This window comes from Triturus cristatus, chromosome 7 (assembly GCF_964204655.1).
Source record: "Triturus cristatus chromosome 7, aTriCri1.1, whole genome shotgun sequence".
In the NCBI taxonomy this organism is placed as follows: Eukaryota; Metazoa; Chordata; class Amphibia; order Caudata; family Salamandridae; genus Triturus; species Triturus cristatus.
This window is the reverse complement of record NC_140590.1, coordinates 1,845,510,102-1,845,529,524: the sequence shown is the minus strand read 5'-3', so window position 1 is coordinate 1,845,529,524 and position 19,423 is coordinate 1,845,510,102. Positions and strand designations below refer to the sequence as shown.

The following is a 19,423-nucleotide window of genomic DNA, read 5'->3' as shown; positions in this document are numbered from 1 at the left end:
TTGTACCCCATCCTGCACTTGTACTCTACACCCTGTTCATCTGCTCTTAAGCCTGCACATTTTCTTTATCCATCATTTGCTCTCTCCATACTGTGCAGTATCCATTCTCAACACCACTTCACCACATCTACGGTGTAGAATGTATATCTTTTCTCTCACCATGAACATCAGCCCTCCATGGTCCACACCCACTCTCCATTTTTGCTGTCACACTGGGAATTTGCTATTCATTCTGTTCATCCTCTTTCCATTGTCTCCACTGCACAATAGTCTTCCCCCCCCATCTAGATGCATTGTCCACCCATGCTCTCCACTATGTACATCGGCTGTCCACCCTCCACTCGAGATCCTTCCTCAAGTCTACACACATGCTCCTTCAACCTTCATGTATACTCTCCACACAACAGATCGAACCATCAATAATGCAGCAGGTGCAGTGGCAAGGGAGTCCAGACGGGGTGAGGGGCATCTGCACCCTAATCATGGCACTGTTTCACTGCCTAAACAGGGCAGTAGGCCTTTTTCCGTTTCGGCATTGGGAGCCATGGTACTCTAGCACATGCTCTGTCTGTTGCGAGACATTTTGGTAGCTTACAGTAGGCTTAGAGCCCACCTATTGCTTACCCTGGTTGCCTTTATTGTGCCTCTTATTTATTTTCTCATTAGTCAGCTTATGTAGGCTTTCTTTAAACTTTTTATGTTTTTTCCTACCCTGGAGCATGGACGTGTTACTCACGTTTCAGACAATACTTTTTTTTGGTTTTGTTGAAGCACCCTGAGAGTACCTGTGCTTTCCAGCTGTCTCTTTTGTACGTCTCTCCCTGCTGTATTCCTCTTTTTCACCATCTCTAAGTTGCCGTTGTTGGTTCCTCCTCACCCACCTTACCTTGCTCTTCTTGCTCCCCACCACCCCTTTGTCCATGTACTTCCCCCATTCACTCCCTCCATTGTCCATTTGCTAGCCAGAGCTGATTCCCCACCTTGAGTTGTCAGCTTACGGCACCATCTCCTCCTTGCTTCTCTAGCCACGTCTGTCTACCCTCCGGGTGGGAGGGGCAGGGACAGCAAGCTGACAATGGAGAGTGGGCGAAAGGGACTGTGGCTCGGCATTGTTAAAGTTAGAGCTATTGGCATTGCTCATGACTGCCGTTTCTTTAAATGTTTTAAAAACAAAACCATAAACAAAAATAATGTCATTAGCAATGCCAATAGTTCTAACTTTACCAATGCCGAGACCATTGCATTGTAAATGCTTGTTTTTTCTGTTCTCAGCGCCAAAATGCTCCTCAGAGTGATAGTTGTGCTATATAAATACAACATTACATTACATAATTGCACTGCACACCACACAAGTCCTCAACTAACCATTCCAGTTCAGCCCATACAATCCCTCTCCAAACCAAATACATGCAGTGCACTCCAATCCAAACTGAAACACATGGGTAAAAGACATTGTCATTTACAGGGGCAATAGCTCTAACTCTAACCTATTGCATTGCAAGTGCTTGTTTTTCTTCCTGCGCCCTTGGGTGGGGCTCATGTTCCGGTGCTACACTTTCACGCGGGTTTAAATGCGCCCCGGTAATCGGGCATCAAAGCGTCAGGCTAAAGGCAGTAAATGTTTGGACGGAGAACACTCTTTATTCCAAAAGAGAATAAAGGACTTGTAGCCCTCTGTGAAAACTGTTAAGAGCTTCAAAGAACGAGGGCTGCTCAGCCCAGCAGCCTGCAGAGAGATGTGTTCATTTTTCCTCCTTCTTCTGCAATGCAACTTCATTATCATTGAAAGGGCAATTAAAAGGAGAAAACGCGGTGTCACAGAGAACAAAAGGTCCCATCCAGCTCACTCCGACCCCCCCTGCGAGTGTGAGCAGAGCAAACACCCCGCCGTTCGAGCTCGCGTCCACATCCTGTGATTCTGGGATAATCACTTCAAAAAAAACTTTTCCCTGGCTTCATTGTTAGTCAGGTGCACCCGCTGTCATTGGTGAGCGCGAGTGAGAAACGGGTGTCTCCTCCTCGTGAGCGGCTGCAGACTCTCCACCGGTCCGGCGAAGACCAGGTACATTGAAATCTTCAAGGCGCTGTGCAAGATGCCGGCGGGGGCACAAGAGCACGCAGAGGGGGCACCGGGGAGTGCCGGCCCCCGGAGCTCCGCGCACCCCTCTGCCCCCGGCCCGGGGGAGGATCAACCCTCCCGGGCTCTGCTCCAGGCGGAACAGACTCCATCCTCTGGGGGTGCGGGGGCGCAGAGGGGGCCCTTCCGCGGCCCCAGGAGCCGGGCCCGTGGTCAGGACGTGGAGGCGGCCGTGAGCCCCGAAGCAGAGCTGCCGATCACCCCAGAACAGACCCAGCAGCAAGAGGGGGCCGGAGCCCACCCCCGGGAGGAGCACGAGGGGGCCGGAGCCCACCCCCGGGAGGAGCATGAGGGGGCCGGAGCGCACCCCCGGGAGGAGCACGAGGGCGGCGTGGAAGGTGAGCCCCCACCCCATGGATTCAATGCTTAAGGGCCCCCATGTCATCCGTGCTATCATGAGGATATAACAGTCTGGCGACCGGCTCTTTAGGTCTCGCCTGCGCACAAGACCTTTTCAATCGCTTCGGATTTTCAAGTGTCTCCTGGAGTAAGGCGATTTTAACAAATGGTGACCAGGTTTCTGATTAAATTATGTATGCCTTGTATGCTCCCGGGGCTGCCCACAAATCGCCTCCTAACCTCCCAGGTGTGTCGCTGGTCACTGCTAGAGCCGCATAGCCTCGGTACTCGCGGCATGTTACGGTAGTTGGTGCGAAAAAAATACTGCGCCTACGCCGGAGGCTCACAAGTGCACAGCCTTCTTGGTGGCGCTCGCGGCCACGCCTTGATAGAAGTTTTAAACTTGTAACAAACACGTTTTCGCTCACGGAGAAAATAAGTGATCATAATATGGCTGTTGTTCATTATTATAGCGGTGTTGTGTTTGTATGTATGGCGCTCCTTCCTGTGTATAGCCTGCTAACGCATTCAGGGCCTTCTGGGGGAATCCAGTAACTGCAGTCATCTAGTTGACTGGTTCTGCCAGCATGACTGTATCCAGAGCACCTTTGTTCTTATGAAGTTTCTGGTGCGCACACATTCAATTGAATTCATAAGTTTAAAGTCCATGTTATTCCTATCTTATATGTACATTGTACATTTTTTGTTTTGAAATAGGAAAACTCTTTGTCCGTTTGTTTCTATTATAATATGCACTGATGTGTGTTACTCCTGGTCAATTCCAAACAAATGCATGCTTTGCTGTTTAAAACCACTTCTTCAGGGCTCAAAGCAAAATTTCAGGGTGTCGCTAGAAAACTTTCAGAGCCACATATGGCGTCAAATCCAGAGTCTTTGAGTTCTATGTTTAATCACAAGTCCTCAAAATGGGTTTTAACTTTTTAAACATCCGAAGATTACATTCCATACTCGCTCTTCAGTGCGTTACCTACTGCACTCACTCACATCCTTGAGCCATGTTCTAACTACGAGAAATATTTATTATTTCTCCCAACTTTTCAGATGTTGGCTGTGTTCTACATTGCACGACACCCATGTTTATTAGTTAATCTGAACATAGCGTTGTCTACTGGAAGGATACCCTTCCTGTACAAAACCTATGCTGGACATCATGCTTGCACCTATGCACTATGGCGCAATGGTGTGTGCGTTGCAGTGGGCAGCCTTAGGGAGCACTGAGAGAATACATCCGCACTCTCCCCCTAGTGCAATGTAACACAACTGGCTTTTGCATCCGGTTTTGCTATAAATTAGTAAACCTCCCCGTATGAGTGACTTTTACTGTGCACTGTGAGTCATTGATCTGTGTCCCTCTTTCCTTTCTCAGGATGCTGCCGTTACATGCTCGGCACCGTAGCCGTCCCTCGCTGGACTCTCGCCGCAACGTTTGGGGTCCTTCTGGTGGTGGCCGCCCTCGCAGGAATGTTGGGTAAAGTATTTCACCAGTTCTTACTTGGCATAGACAATATTATCAAAAACTGCATATGAGGACGTCTGCCATAACCAGGGCCACTGGAATTATGTGACAGCGGAACACCAAGTTATGCAGCAGAGTTGACTAACTTGTATGGCATGAAAAGCTGAATTATATGGCATAATGTGCCACATTTTTGATAACATTCAGTATTTTGTCATTTTTCCACATAGTAATACTGTCTGGGCAAATATTTCACTTCATTAGTGTCAGTTTTCCAATTGAATACAGAAATGAAATGAAAGATGACAAGTTAGGCTTGCCTTCCACTGTGAGTGAACATGTGCCGCCACGTTTTTACTAACTTAATCCGCCTGAGCTAGAAACAATTTTTTTGTTTAAATCTTCAGATTATGCAGCAGATGATGGATTTTATGGCAAATAGAGCAAATCAAAAATAATGCGAAATCCGCCACGGTCGCACAATCACATCATTCCAGTGACCCTGATCATAACAATTTCACGTCAGCATATTGTTCTCGCCATAGCGGGGCTGGAGGCCCGTGTGAGGTTCCCAAAGTGCAGGCAAAGTGATTAGCATCATCCTGATTTGCCCATGGGGAGGAGGTACTTCATTCTAATGTGCAGCAGCCTCGTACCGCCCAATCGAAACCACACAACGGCTGCCAGTAAAATGTGTGAAACCCTTCGAGGGTTTGATTGCTAGTTTTATACATTCTCTGAAGGACACAGTTTACATTCCTTAAGTGTGTAAGAAAGTGGAGTAGGCAATACAAAGTTTGTGTAGATTACTTAAAACCATGACAATAGAAAACATTTAAAAAGCATAGTATACGAAGGCAAAAGAGAATAATGGTTCCTTGCAAGACCCTACAGTGTAGCTGGCCTATTATGCCCGAAAAAAGAGAACTCTTGGTGTGCAGGCTTTCTGTCTACCTTCTTCCCTTTTCCTTATCTTTTATGGAGATAATGAATTAAAGAGTTAAAAATCCACCATAAAATGGATTGAGTGTTTCATCTAAGAAAAACTCAATTAGAGTGGTCAGACTCCACAACGCTTGATGTCAGCGATCCAAAAGCCAAGAGTTAACGGTTCCTGATCAACTCAGTGCTTTGTTGTGAGTTTTTAAGGAAGTCCTGCACTGCTTTGAAAAATGTGCCTATTCTTGCCAATACGACGGGAACCATGGTGCTAAAAATCCAGTTCATTGCAGGTTCTTATACCATGAATTAAGAGTGGCTTTAATAAGGATCGGTGGGAGTCGAGCAACATCGAACAGCTGCACAGTAGATGTAAAAAAAAGTTTCCGATTTATAGCCGCAAAGTCTTCACTTAGCTACTTTAGAAAGCAGCGGCCAGTTAGGATTAAAGTCTTTGATGTGTAATGCCAGCATCCTTACTGCCAAGATTTGGGTCAGGCAAGCTTTCCCTTTTGTGCAGTTAAGATAAGGTTGTGCCCGGAGTCCAACTTGGCTGTCATTGTTGTATGATGCTGCCAGGGCCCTTAATGGCGGTGTGGAATTATTTTTTTTGCAAGTCTGTGGTCTTGGAAAGTAGTTTAATCTGTTTTTTTCATTACTCTTTATTGCAGTAGACGTAAGTGAAGAAGTCTTTAGAGTGGGCAGGTCGATTTGTAGCACTACTACTGCCGTCCTTAAATAAGTGGACCACGGGTTGAGTTTGTTTGAAACTGTCTTGCAAAATAAATTTCAGGGTACCCAGCAATTACTTTTTTTTCCTCTATCTTTAGTATTGAGATAGCCAGGGTTTGAATTAGGTCAAGTTGCAATTCCAATTTATCGGACTGCCATGACAGGGCCTCTGCTGTATTTGCTAAAGTTGCATTTATAGAAGCCAATAGAGTCTTGTTCAATGTTTGTAATATTTTTAGATGCAGATAATATTAGGCTTTGCATAATGCTTGAACTTGGCGTGGAGCTGTGAGCCGCTGGGGGTTAAAGCTCATGCTGCTCAAATGTTTGCCTGGACTCTATAGATTCCCCGTTCGAGTCCTTGCCGGTGTTAGCTCTCCTTTGGCTGCCTTTAAAATTTTTATAGGCTGCTTGATCAGTGGTCCAGAGGCTGCAGATTGCGATGACCTGTTGTCCTGTAACGCCTGTGCCTATTTCCTTGGAGCTGTAAATCTGTGCAGCCGTGATTATAGAGTTTAGTTTAAGATGGTGTTGTGCCTTCTCCAGGCTATTCTTGAGAGGCGAATCCCCTTTTCGACTCCTGGGTCTTTCTCTGTCATGCTAGTTAAGTCCATGTCCGCCAACAGGCTGTCCGAGGGACTTCCAGAAGATATATCAATGACTGTGCTATTAAGTGTGGTTGCGCCTGGTTGTGCTTGCTATTTGTTGTGGGAGACGGAGTTATGAGCGAGATTGTACCCGCAGTGGAGGCTGGGGTAGCTGCTGGGCCTCCATTGGGTTCTTTTTTCTTAATTGAGTCTGAGGTGTCCAAGGGGTCAATGGCTGAATAATATGGGATTTTTTAAAAGAAAGTCCATCTATTGAGGTTTTTTTTCCATTTCTGAGGGGCTTCCGCTACTAATATAGCTAGCCCTTTTACTGTCCATGCGAGCCCTTACGATAGATGAGTATGTGGGTTCTAATGGGGTTACACAATCTCCGTCTTTGGTAGATTTAGTAGCTACCAGGGTCTCCAAGGTTGGTTGGTTTGTCTGATTGAGGCTGAGGTTGGACACCCCACCGAAGGAGAGGGGTGTACATGACCCATCTTGAGTTGTCATCTGCACTTCCCCCTTCTTTAGATATTTTTTTTGTATTGTGCTGCGTGACTTAGATTTTTGATCCTTCCATTTTTCGAGAGCGTTAGCTCGCCGTTGGTGCAATGCTCTGTGAGATGACTTTCATACTTTGAGAAATGGAAGTGCCCTCCTCGTTGCCTCATGGTTTGGGCCCTTGGCTGCTCTGTGGAGGTAGCAATTTCTCCGAATAGGCTGGGCCTCAGGCGAGGGCATTGGGGCTGCCTCATTTGGCCTGATTTGACCCTATTTAATCGCACGCTGAGCGGCTGTCCTCCCCTCCAGGTGTCCTTCAGTAATTTCCCAAACGACGATTTCCAGAGCAGGCTGGAGGGTCAGAGTGGAGGGCCAATCCTGGTTGTAACCTGGTTGTGACAGTGAGGCGGAGGAGGGCCTTCTCCACTGATACTCCTTTGCCCCTCTCTACTCCTCCACAGGGCAGTCTGTGGGGGATAGCTTATAGGAAGAAGGGGGATTGTCAGCGGGGCAAGGCAATGCCCAAGGGAGTAGCCCACACAAATGTTCAGCTCAGTGCGGTCAAAGAAATGGAGAGTTGAAGACACGCCGGCTGACCCAGACCCAGCCTGTTTCCAACTGTTCACTGAGTGGGGCAGACAGACGGTCAGGCGAAACCGAGGCTCCAGCAAGTGGACCTCCCAACAATTGCCCAGCGTTGCCGCGTCATTCTGGGCCGCCGTAGTCCTCCGTGGCTGCTGCTGCCACTGGTGGCGGCCTTTTAACCAGCGTCTGCGGAGGATCGTGGACAAGTGGGGCTGCAGGGAGCCTGTCTTGCGCTCTACCCACTCAAGCTGCCTGCATGCCTGCCTTCAAGCCTTCAGTCAGTCTCCACAGTTGCGGCTCTCCCAACCGGGAAACTCCTGCGCCCTGCACAGCTGCTCTGACACAAACGAAAGCCCAGAACATAATCCCTATCCAAGCAACACCATTGTGTTTGAAAGTGAATATTATTTGGCTTGTGTGACTACCCACCGCAAGGCATAAGAACAACCCATGTCAGGATGAAAACTCAAAATAACTAAATTAACCTCAGCTCACCCCCTGGTAACTGCCGCACAGAACAGACATGCTTAACTTAGGGCAATGTGCAAAATACTTATAAAATATCACAACATTAATGAAGTCTAAATGCAAAACAGTACAAAGTTCCAAGAAAAATAGACAAATGTAATTAACAAAATAACAAAAATCCAAGCAGGGTAACCAGGGATATGAACTTATAAAGTTTTATGTAGAAATAGTGTTGAAAAGCACAAACCTTCAATATGTCAGTTGTCTCCGTAGAACGGGACCTAGGAGCAATTTGAGGATGAGCGCAAGGAAGCGCGAGTCAGAAAACCAATCCGGCTCGAACAAGTCAAACATTTTACCTTCTGATTTATGGGCTGATTTAGAGTTTGGCGGAGAGTGTACTTCATCGCTATTGCAACAGAGTACTGTCAAACTGGAGGTCCTCCGGTCTCATTTAGAGTTGGGCAGAGCTTCATTATGTCGACGGCGGTAACTTCTCTGTCTCCACCGCCGACCAAAACCTCCACTGCCCGATAGGGTGAGGGCTGTCAGAGCTTTGGCCAAGTGTCCGCCCACTCGATTTAGAGTGGATGAACACATAACCCAGTTTTCACGGTCTGTCACTGCCAGGTAAAACCTGGCAGTAAAGGTAAGTGAAAACTGCAAAATGCCCCCCTTCTCATGGGTAAAAACTCCCATGACAAAGGGGGCAGCTTTTTTTATTTTCCACAACAAAATCCCACTTTGATTTTTGGGGGGGGGAATAAAAACAGCAGTGCCTGTCAACGCTAGAGATGTCTGCTGGGCTGAAGGACACCACAAAATTTGTCAGGCAGGGCCTCTATCAGGGAGACTGAGTATGTTACTACATGACCCTGATTAAATAAAATCTTGTCAGCCAAACTGTAAATCGACACATTAGTCTTTTAAGATTAAATCCACCACAGGAGTACACTTCTAAAGTATCCCAGGGGAGCCACTAAGGCCTTGATTACAACTTTTGGTGGTGTGGAAGTAGGCAGCACGCTAAGAATTGCCACCGCCCGCATGCTACAATATAATTAATTTTGTGGTCGGGCGGGCAGCGTGGTGGTCCTGCAGCAGTGCTCTTTAAAAGCTCTGTGTGAGCCTGAAACAGCACCTCGGCGGGACTGCCGGTGCATGTCCCTGCACAAGAAGAAAAGCACCATGTCCTGCATTTCGTCTTGTGCAGGACTGGGGGTGCAGAAAAACAGGGGGGCACAACATGGTCCACCCTGCATGCACCCCTGTACACCGGAACAAGAGGGGGCTCTGTAGGGCCCCCTTTCTTTCCTCACCGCCAGCCTTTTCATGGAGGAAGAACCTCCATGGCGGCCGTGATGATGAGGAAAGTCGTAATATGCTTGGTTGTGCTTCGGGGCACAACAAGCATATTTCGGCCCTCAGGCCACCGCACGGGGAATGTCTGTTAACTAGCGGCTGTGGCAGTGAAACGGTGGTCCAACCGCCCAACTCGTTATAGGACGGTCGAACCTCCAGTGTGGCAGTCGCTGGACTGCCACTGTGACGCCCGGCAAATCTGGCTGTCCTCTGACCACCAGTCTCGTATTTAGGCCCTAGGGTCATTCAGAGGCCAATAGCAGGGTCCAGTCCAGGTCGCCACTGGTCAGCTGGGTACTTCCAGAAAAACGCCTCTTGCAGCCTATTGTCTCCTTGTAGCCACACAGGTCAGCTAACTGACCCTTGGAGTCCACTTCTTTGTCCTGGGAACAAAAGGGAGCAGGTCCAGTCCTTCAGGGCTCCTCTGAGGTCCCAGCCAGCAGGTCCAGTCCTCTTCTGATCTTCCACAGGTCCAGAAAGTGTTCTGAAGTGGGTGCCTGAAGGTACCACATTTATGTATTGAACCAGATAGGAGGCGGTGTGACTCCTAGGCATGTCCTAAACGATGGGTTAAATGTTTCCAGGGCCAAACCGGCCCAAAATATCATGTGTCTGGATTTTATGATGGCGAAGGTCTACAGCCACACTATAAACAAGTGTGTGTGATATCCTACTGTTCTGCCACATATAATACTAAAATCCAGCACGCGGCAGGGACTGCACCCACGACAAACCCAGAGACAGGTATCCGGTAGGACAAAAGCAGGGTCCTCCAGGAATCGGACCGTGGATACACATGAGTTGTCTTGGTATATTATAGTGTTCTCTCCCTTTTAATTTTGCCCCAAGTGTGACATGTGGCTAAATAGACTTGTTAAGCATTATTTGACACTTTGAGGTCACAAGGACCAGAGACCCCACCCTACATATTCTGTGGAGTTCAGAAGAGTTCTCCCTGCCCATTCAGGTCAGCATATTATTTTCCCTTGGGAGGCACTTCGTGTCCTTTAAACACATATTTAATGGCACTGACTAGCTTGGAGAAGCTGGAGAGCCAATGCAAATTAGCCTACAATAATTTCAGGAAGGGGAAAAATAAGTTTCTAAAAGTCACTTTTCCTTAATATTCATTAAAAGATAGCTGTCACAATTGACTTGGACTTTTAATAGCTGTTAGAGAGTACATATATTTGTAAGATCACCCCCAGTATACTGGCCCTGCTGACCAGGCCCCAGGGCATGTGATGTGACCCTTAAAGTGTAAGTGCAATTGCCTAATCCCTGATTGGCGTATTTAATATTCCTATGAGTCCCTACTATATGGTACAACGTGTACCCAGAGCAATATATTAAGTTGAATATCACTAGTGGCTTGCAGCACTCATTTTGCGACTACTGCAGTGGAAAAGTGAAAGCATGGCTTTAGGTCTGACCTCGCATCCTAGTTTGGGAGCTTTTGAACTATCAACCCAACATGGCAAAATCAACCCTTTTGCAAAGTCGAAACCTTCCTTTTAAATATTTATAAGTCTTCTCTGGAATGCCTTAGTAGCCCTGAAGGCAGGGTGCTAAATATTAAAGGTCATCCCATTTGTTAACATGGAGTTTCACTAGCCAATGTTATAAGTGCGAACCTTCAATTGGGACCGCCAAATATAGTAGGCCAAGAAACTAAATTGTTTCATTAAAATTGACTCATTATTGAAGTCCAATATAGTCACTTAATAGTAAGGTGACTTTAGAAAGTCACCACTTTCCCGCTCTTAACTTCCAGTAGCCATTTCTGATTAACTACAGCACTTGTCACCTTAGACAGCCTGCAGACTTCCTACCAGGAGATGTGAAGTGCTTCCAGGAACAGGAAAGAAAGACTGAGTGGGAGGAGGTGTGTCCTCCCCCCCCCCCCCCCATCAGGATGGCCAGAGGGTTATGGCCACAGATGGCTCAGCTTCAAAGAGGCTACCACTCCTTTTGTGTAGATAGACAGGCTTGCATCTCTCCCAAACATGGGAAAAACCCATTGCAGAACTGGTTCCCCAGCAGGGGTAGCTAATAATACTGGACACACCTCAGGGGTGTGCCTCTAGCTCGGATCCAGAAAAGAAGTGTCCCAACAACTGGGATTTGGGCAGGGAGATTCACTGTGGGGTTGTTTAGTGCCAACCCCTACAGGAAATGATGTAAGAGTGGGTAGGGTTGCCCCATGGGAATTGTTGCCCTATTGACTAGGGAGTCCTCTACAGCCACAGTCGAAATTGGTATAAAAGTGGCACTCCTGGCTACCAGCCCAAGAACATTGCTGAGCTCTGAAAGAATAGAAGGACTGTACCTGTTGAACCTGTGGAACTCGGAATGAAAAGCTGCACCAAGGAACACTGCACCTGCTGCACTTACTGAAACAATACAGGACTTCAGAAAGAGAAGGGCTGCTCCTGTTGAATCCGTGGCGAAAGACCTCGAGGGTTGGACCTGCTCCCACTTGTCTCAAGTGTGAGAAGTTGGCCTGATATATGATGTTACTAATTCTAGTGTACACCTTGTATCAGTCCAAACAACCCTTATGGTGATTGGTTGTAAAGTCAACCTTATAGACCTGCTATCCTAGTGGTAGCATGGACAAGAGCAGTCTTAGGCTAAACTCTGAATGGCATGTGAAGCCAGCTGTTATACCATTTGTAACCCCTTGAATATCAAATGAAAGGACACCACAACAGATATATATATAAAATAAAGTGTATTTATTCTTGTCAAAATATCCTCGGCACTCTTTGAGATTAGAGGAAAGTACAACACAATCTTAATCAAGCATACATAAGTTACACAGGTAAGTAATACAGTTAGGCCCTAGGGGCCACGCAAACCATATACTAAGTAAGAGGTATAAAAACCACTGTCACGAACACAGGATAGGCCTAGGGAATCGCTGGGGCTACACTACACTACCAAGAGTTAGGAAGTGGGAGGCCCACGAGATTCAGGTGCAGAGTCGAAACACTCACGCGTAATGCGTAAAAGTCGATAGAAATGAAGTATTTAGAATTGAAGAGTTTTGGGACACTTCAGAAGTAACTAGGAGTTAGAGACTTGGAGACTAGACCCTAGGATAGTCAATACCCACGTGAGCACCGAAGTACTCGGTTTACCTAGCCCACGGGCTGCGCGTGCATAGGTGTGAACTTGTGTCGGGTTTCGTCGTCGACTCATATGGATGCCTGAAGAAAGATGCTGACAGGCAGTCAGTGAAGAGTGTCCGGTGGATCCCAAGATTGGAATCAGGAAGAAGGAGACCTGCAAGCAGAGGGGACAGAGTCTAGGTCACCAGCCAGGAGCCAGGAAGGAACCAGGAAGGAACCAGGCGATGTCATGAAGATGCAGGTGAAGAGATGAAGCTTGTCGCAGCAGCCACGGGTACCAGGAGGCGTCGAGGTCGTCCAGGACCAGGAGGTGAGCTGTTCCACGCAGGCTCTTGCTGGTGGCGTAGATGTCGAGTTAGGACCCAACAAGCCTTGGCAAGCTGAGGAAATATGAATTTTTATGATCAATTGTGTCCCCTATCTTAGACCCCAACGGCTCCATGTATATGCTACAAGTACATGTATGTTCCCTCCACTTCAAGCCATGAAGACGCAAATACATATGCGTCCAACGTCAACATGTCCTCTTTCAGATCCGCCATGAATGGGTCGAATATTCCGTTCCTAAGTATGCCTTGCCACCGTCTTTATATGGTATACTTTTCACGTTTCTCAGTTCTGGCAAGGTAGGCCCTGAATTCTGCCATCAAGCTTTTCCTGCCTTCTGCCTCTGAATGCTCCAGCCTGGACCTACATCTGTATCCATGACCTTCGTCTTACTTCCTGCGCGGCTAACGGTGCCTGGCCCGGCCTGTTGCCTGCCAAGACTGTATTCAGCCTTCAAGTTATCTGCTCCGCTCCTCGAGAAATGCATTCCTGTCTAGTAGTTTAGGTAAACATCCTTCCAGCTACAGAGCAAAGGGCCCGGCCTTACTGTCTCCGTGCAAGTAATTCATGGCTTTTGTTGCCATGGTAGGCCCATGCCCCCTCGCATCTCATGTAGACACATAGACGCTTATACACGCACTAGAAGTCAGTATAGGATAGCCTCTGCCTGAGTGACCTTCCCTTCCAGATAATACAGTTCCTTAAACACAAGATATTAGATACGATTTGGGATTAGGTTGTTCTGACATCCCAGACTTCTGTCTCCTCATGTAGGGCTAAATGTCAAGTCCCCTTCACCCTCCAGTTACACGTCAAACACACGTCATGCTACTGCGCGCACATCTCTGTCATGTATTTCTGCTGACTTAGCAGGATTCTTTTATGGATCCACCCACCTGTGTCATAATCATAATGACGTTTCTAAGTACACGCCTATTGTAACGCCTTGATTCATTACGTATGTGTATTCTTATCTCTCTTCTCAACTGTCACGCCTTCTGCATATGTCTTTACTGTAATGCATTGACTATATATATGACAACCTGTCAATAAAGTATTGCTCTATCCCTTCCCGAACCTTAGTGGTGACGGAATACGATTGCCTGGTTCGAACCAATTCCTTTGTAAGGAATAAACCCATTTTTAGACCTCAAATGCCACGGATTCTGCCTCTTATTTTTACTGAGTTATTCTTATTTAATTTTACCGCATAAATTAAGTCTAGGTAATTAAATTTACCACAAAATTGGCGCCCGAACAGGGACTCCTCTCACACCCCACGCGCCGGAGGTGCGTTGCAGACCCGGTCTCCTGCCACAGCCGGACGGACAACTACGCGTACCCGCAGGATTTCCTGTACCTCCCTCAGGCCAACGGAGGTGACTGAGGCTGCGATCAACACCCAGACGAGGCGGTGAGGAGTGCGGAGGATCCCGACCAGAGCCTAGCTGAGAGAGCAAGATCCGAGGTATACAGAGGCCCACCAGATTCCGAAGTTCCGAAGTAACTAAGTCACGAGTCGAGTCTAGTCCAGGTTGGTCTAGTCCAGACCAGACTTTCCGAGGCCTTCTGTTCCGTTCCGTGCTTCCCGGTGAGTACCGTTGCTGGGGACGCATCTAGACGTGCGCATTGGTTTGTGCCGGTCAAGACGGGTTTGGGTACACAGACCTGGTCTGCACTGTTTCAGCAGTGTATCTGTACTGTTTAGCAGTATATCTAGTATTATGCAGTTAACTAGTTTTTTCTAATTATTATTGTTCGTTCTAAAATGTTTTAATATGTTTTAAATGTCGTGGTATGAGTGATTGTTCGACCTTCATTATTGTGTTTATTGTATTAATTGTGTTCAAGTCCGAGTAAAAACCAAGTAGCAAGGTTCAAGATGCCGTTATTCTCGAAATTAAGACAGATAAAAACTAGGAAAGGGATACTCGAGGAAGCCGTTCCCATTCCACCTAGGGACACTCCAGGGTACTTTATGTACCATAAACATGGCCTAGATGCCGTATTATATCTCGAATTATGGGTAGACTACACCAAGGATTTAGCAGAGAATCAGAGATGGCCCACTACTGGGACATGGGATGCAGATTGCATCATGAGAGTAGAAGAAGCATTATGGAAAAAGAAAGCCAGACAGTCACAGAAAGATGCCATTGAATTATGGCGTAAAGAATCGCATAGACGCACAGAGAAAGCGCTCAGAAAAGAAGAGAGAAGTAGGGAGGATTCAGACAAAGCCCGAGAAAACGTATTGATTGGGGAAGGTATCCGAGTAAAAGCCGAACAAGTAGACAGACAACGAAACACTCTTATGAATGGTATGTATCCTCTTCTGGCCGAGGGTTTACCTAAGGCCACCCTGGAAGTACCGAAAGATCTGCCACCTCCATTGCTTCCGACTAAATTGCACCCCAAGACTGCAAAGGACATTTTCCTTTCTTCCTATTTAGACGATGTAGCCCCCGAATATGTTAACCCTCCGCAGCCACGCACACCGCCTGCTAATGGCGCTTGACCCCGAGAAAATCTGTCCCCACTCCCGCAGCAACATACTCCTCCGTCCGTTCAAAACCTTCCGCCCGTTCCTTCACTTCTCCCTGCATCTATTCTTCCTACCTTACACCCAACGAATCCTTTTGGACCTAGCACCTCAGGAGGTGCGACAGGAAGTTTTCATACGCCGCCATCAGTGCGTCGATTGACTTATAGGGATTTAGCACACCAACGTACACCGCAAACAGCGAATTATGACATACTTGAAGAGCCTCTTACAGATTGTAGATATGATCCAGTACCAGGTAAAGACGACAGAATGATGCTATCATCAGTACGTCTACGACGAGTTGCGAACTATTTAATGATACTACCAGGAATGATTGGTCATCTAGACAAAATATATCACTTTGTCCAAACAGGGCAAGGTCCTGAAAGTATTGGCGAGGCCATGGCATACCAGAAAGTGGACACGCAGAAACTGTTGTTACGCTTCTTCATAAACTGCCTGATAAGACACAGAGATAGGCCAGGTGTAGATGCGGAAGAAATGAGAGCCCTTAACAAATGGGGCCAGAATATAGCAGACGGAAAACATGATAAACAGAATAGTATAGAAAGTATGTATCGAAGGATCAGAAAAAAAGTAGAACACATATGTGAAAAAGAACAGCCTGAAAGAGAAACAGATGCAGATAAAACCGAGTCCTCAGGGGATGAGGAACAACTAGAAATAACAACAGGACAATTACAATTACCAGCTAGAGAGACGATAGCTTATGTAGGAAAAGGAAGATCCTTCAATAATCCAATACGTCCAGAAAGTACGAGAATTTTTCAAGCAGCTATGTCAAACCCAAAGACCCCCGAACACTTATTTCAGGCTACTGATAAAATACTTCAAGAACGAATGGGGTACCATGTACTCGATTCTATGGATGAACAAGAATTAGCCAGGTCAGCAGTACAATGGGCTGACAGTTCTGATAAATATAGTGATGATGCGCTAGTACATACGTTTTTGAATCTTTCACCAGACGAACAGCGATTAGCTGGTATATACATGATACAACATCTCCTCATATTATATAAAGGCCAACACTCCGATCCTGGTCCCCTACCTGATATACTGATAGAACTACTCATGAATAAATGGAGAGGTCTAGGTACAGATCTAATTAAAATAATTCTAGAACATCGACACAGATATAGTGCCTTTCTGTGTCCAGAACACGATCCAGCTCCCTCCATGGAAAGAAAGACGTATTACATAGACAGACAGAATCCCTTACGCGAAGTGCACCCAGTTAGAAACGATGATAATACTTTTAGACGCGTGTTCGTATACACGCCTATAACTAAAATAGAACTATTGGAAATGAAAAAAGTAGTGCCCAGCCATGACAGAGATCCAGCAGGTTTTCACCGTGAAATAAAAGACATGCTACTCATGGGTGGTTATACCTATCCTGACATTATGAAAATATTGAAAGTATTATTGCCTGCCGGTATTTACGAGAAACTCAAAGAAAAAGAGTGGGAGGTGGGAGAGCAAAAGATTGATTGGACAGCATTAGAAAACGAAGAAAATACCCGAACTGCAGGCCTAGGGCTTGGAGACAAAACTAAAGCGTTACCAGGATTATTAGTACAAGTGTTGCCACGTTTATTAACTACGAAAAAGGAAGACTGGGGAGCAATCTCAGCTTGCAAACAGAAACCCGATGAAGACACTAGTGATTTTTATTCCCGATTTGAAAAATGTTTTGGTATTAATAGCGGTCTGAAAGCAAGTAGCGATTCATATCCACATCTTTTTGTAACGAAACTAGTCGAAAATTCCTTGCCTCAGGTTAAGAATAGAGTATTGAAAGTAGAGAGCTCTTGGCAAGCTAATACCCCATCACAAATGTTACAGATGTTACAGTACCACCAGAATAGAATTAGAGAAGAACAAGAACACGAACAAAGACGTATGAAAGACACGAAAATGAAAATGCTTGTCGCCCAGTCAGTTCCAGCTGACAGTCATAAAAAGGGTGCGACACAGTTCAGTAATTCAGCAGTTCCTGTTAAAGGGACATGCAACTATTGTAAACAGCCAGGTCATTATATAAACGATTGTGCAGTTCTGAAACATAATATCTCTACGGGTAAAACCAAGGAGATACCGCGTCCACCTAGACAGGATCAGATCCAACAACAAGTACCTCAGAACGTACAGCCTATGCAAGCTGCACAACAGACCGTAGCGGTACCACAGCCACAGCCTAGTGCCGCAACACAAAACACGACACAACAGATGTACCAGTATGCACAAAATGACTATCCAGATTATCAGCGATACACATGAAACAGCCTAGAGAGGGAAGTTGGCTTACCCCTTATAGAGGTACCTGTAGATCAAGAGGGTCCTTATGTACATAGTCCAGTATTAGGGAAAGACAGAAAGTTTTTAATTGATACAGGGGCAAGCAGAACAACTATAAGTCACGACGAGGTTCCAGGGGCACCCCTCTCAGGCTCACAGAATATTTCCCTTGGATTTTCAGGAAAACCTATTGTTAATGAAGTATCGCAACCTCTGCCTCTTGCAGTTGGTCCATTGACACGGACTACAGATTTATTGCTTACAAAATCATGCCCAGAAAACTTGTTAGGTATAAAGACACTAAAAGCTCTGGGAGCTGTAATATGTTGTTCCCCGGAGGGGGTACGACTATTTTTGCGTGACTTTAAAGGTCACTATGTATTTAGAGACATGGATCACAGGTTACAGAATGTCCCTGCACATTTATGGGCACAAGGCCCCACTGACGTAGGTTGTATGCATATTACACCATATCTGGTCACACTCAAAGCAGGAGTGGTATTACCACGAATCCGACAATACAAGTTACCTCCAGATGCTGTAGTGGCTTTGCTGCAAATCATTGACGAGCTCATTGCACAAGGAGTGGTTGTGGAAACTGACTCCAATGTGTGTAATTCTCCTATTATTCCAATTCTTAAACGAACTGATCCAAAAGCATCTCCAGTGTATCGATTAATTATTGATCTGCGCGAATTGAATAAATGCATTGTACCACAATACCCCGTGGTTCCAGATATCTCTTCATTATTGACAGCTATTGATTCAGAAGCAACGTTCTTTACTGTAATTGACCTCAAGAACGCCTTCTTTAGCGTCCCAATTGATCCGGAAAGCCAATATTTGTTCGGATTTAGTTTAAATGGACGAAGCTTCAAATTTGCACGCGCACCTCAAGGATTCACAGAAAGCCCCAGCATCTATAGCCAAGCACTGAAAAGACAACTTGACAGTATCCACATGCCTGTTAACACTGCCCTGCTTCAGTATGTCGATGATCTGCTGATCACCGCCCGAAGCGAACCCGAAGGTGAAAAAGCATCACTGACGGTTTTACATTTTCTGGCCGACAAGGGGCACAAGGTGTCCCCTTCGAAGCTGCAATTTTGTGTTCAGCAAGTTGTGTACCTTGGGCACTTGCTGTCCAAGGGGGGGAGACAGCTCACACCTGATCGCATCCAGTTAATTATAAACATGCCACCACCCAAGACACAAAAGGAGGTGCAGGCCTTCATAGGTCTCACTTCATACTGTAGACAATGGATTCCCCAATATGCATTTCTAGTAAAGCCACTCATTCGGTTGACAACCCAGGAGGCAGCGACTTCGACTGTCCTCCCTTGGACCCAGGCACATACACAAGCTTTTGAAGACTTAAAGAAAGCCTTATGTCAAGCACCTGTTTTAGCGACACCATGTTACAGTAAGCCTTTTACACTCTTTGTTACAGAACGCGAAGGTACTGCCTTGTCAGTACTCACTCAGGAACAAGCAGGTTCACACAAGCCGTGTGCTTACTTTTCTAGCACATTAGATCCAGTAGCTCAGGCTCTGCCTACATGCCTGAAATCAGTCGCAGCGACAGCTTTAGCAATCAGACAAAGCGATTCCATAGTATTAGGACATCAATTGACAGTGCAAGTTCCACATTCCGTGGAAGTTCTTTTAAACAGAACTCAGACTCAGCATTTGACTATAGCACGACTGACAGGTTACGAATTAACATTATTTCAGCCACACATAGAAATCAGACGCTGTAGTACATTAAATCCAGCCACACTTTTGCCATTAAGTGGAACAGACCCATTGGCACATGATTGTATTGAAGTCATTACTATTACGACGAAACCCAGACAAGACCTGACAGACATTCCATTACCAGATCCAGACCTGACACTTTATGTGGATGGTTCATGCATGAGAACAAGTACAGGAGAATTAGTGGCCGCTTACGCAGTCACGACA

The 19,423-nt window shown here is 46.2% G+C and overlaps 1 protein-coding gene across 2 annotated transcripts in view; it reads left to right on the top strand.

Annotated features, from left to right (window-relative positions):
- Positions 1-1,888: 1,888 nt before the first annotated feature.
- LOC146813411 (uncharacterized) overlaps positions 1,889-19,423 on the top strand; it is a 53,722-nt gene continuing 36,187 nt past the window's right edge. For both annotated transcript variants that reach the window (XM_085614759.1, XM_085614760.1), the window contains exons 1-2: positions 1,889-2,475; positions 3,864-3,965. In XM_085614759.1, the coding sequence (XP_085470885.1) occupies positions 2,094-2,475; positions 3,864-3,965 (484 nt within the window). In that variant the 5' untranslated portion in view covers positions 1,889-2,093. The remainder of the gene's footprint in view (positions 2,476-3,863; positions 3,966-19,423) is intronic.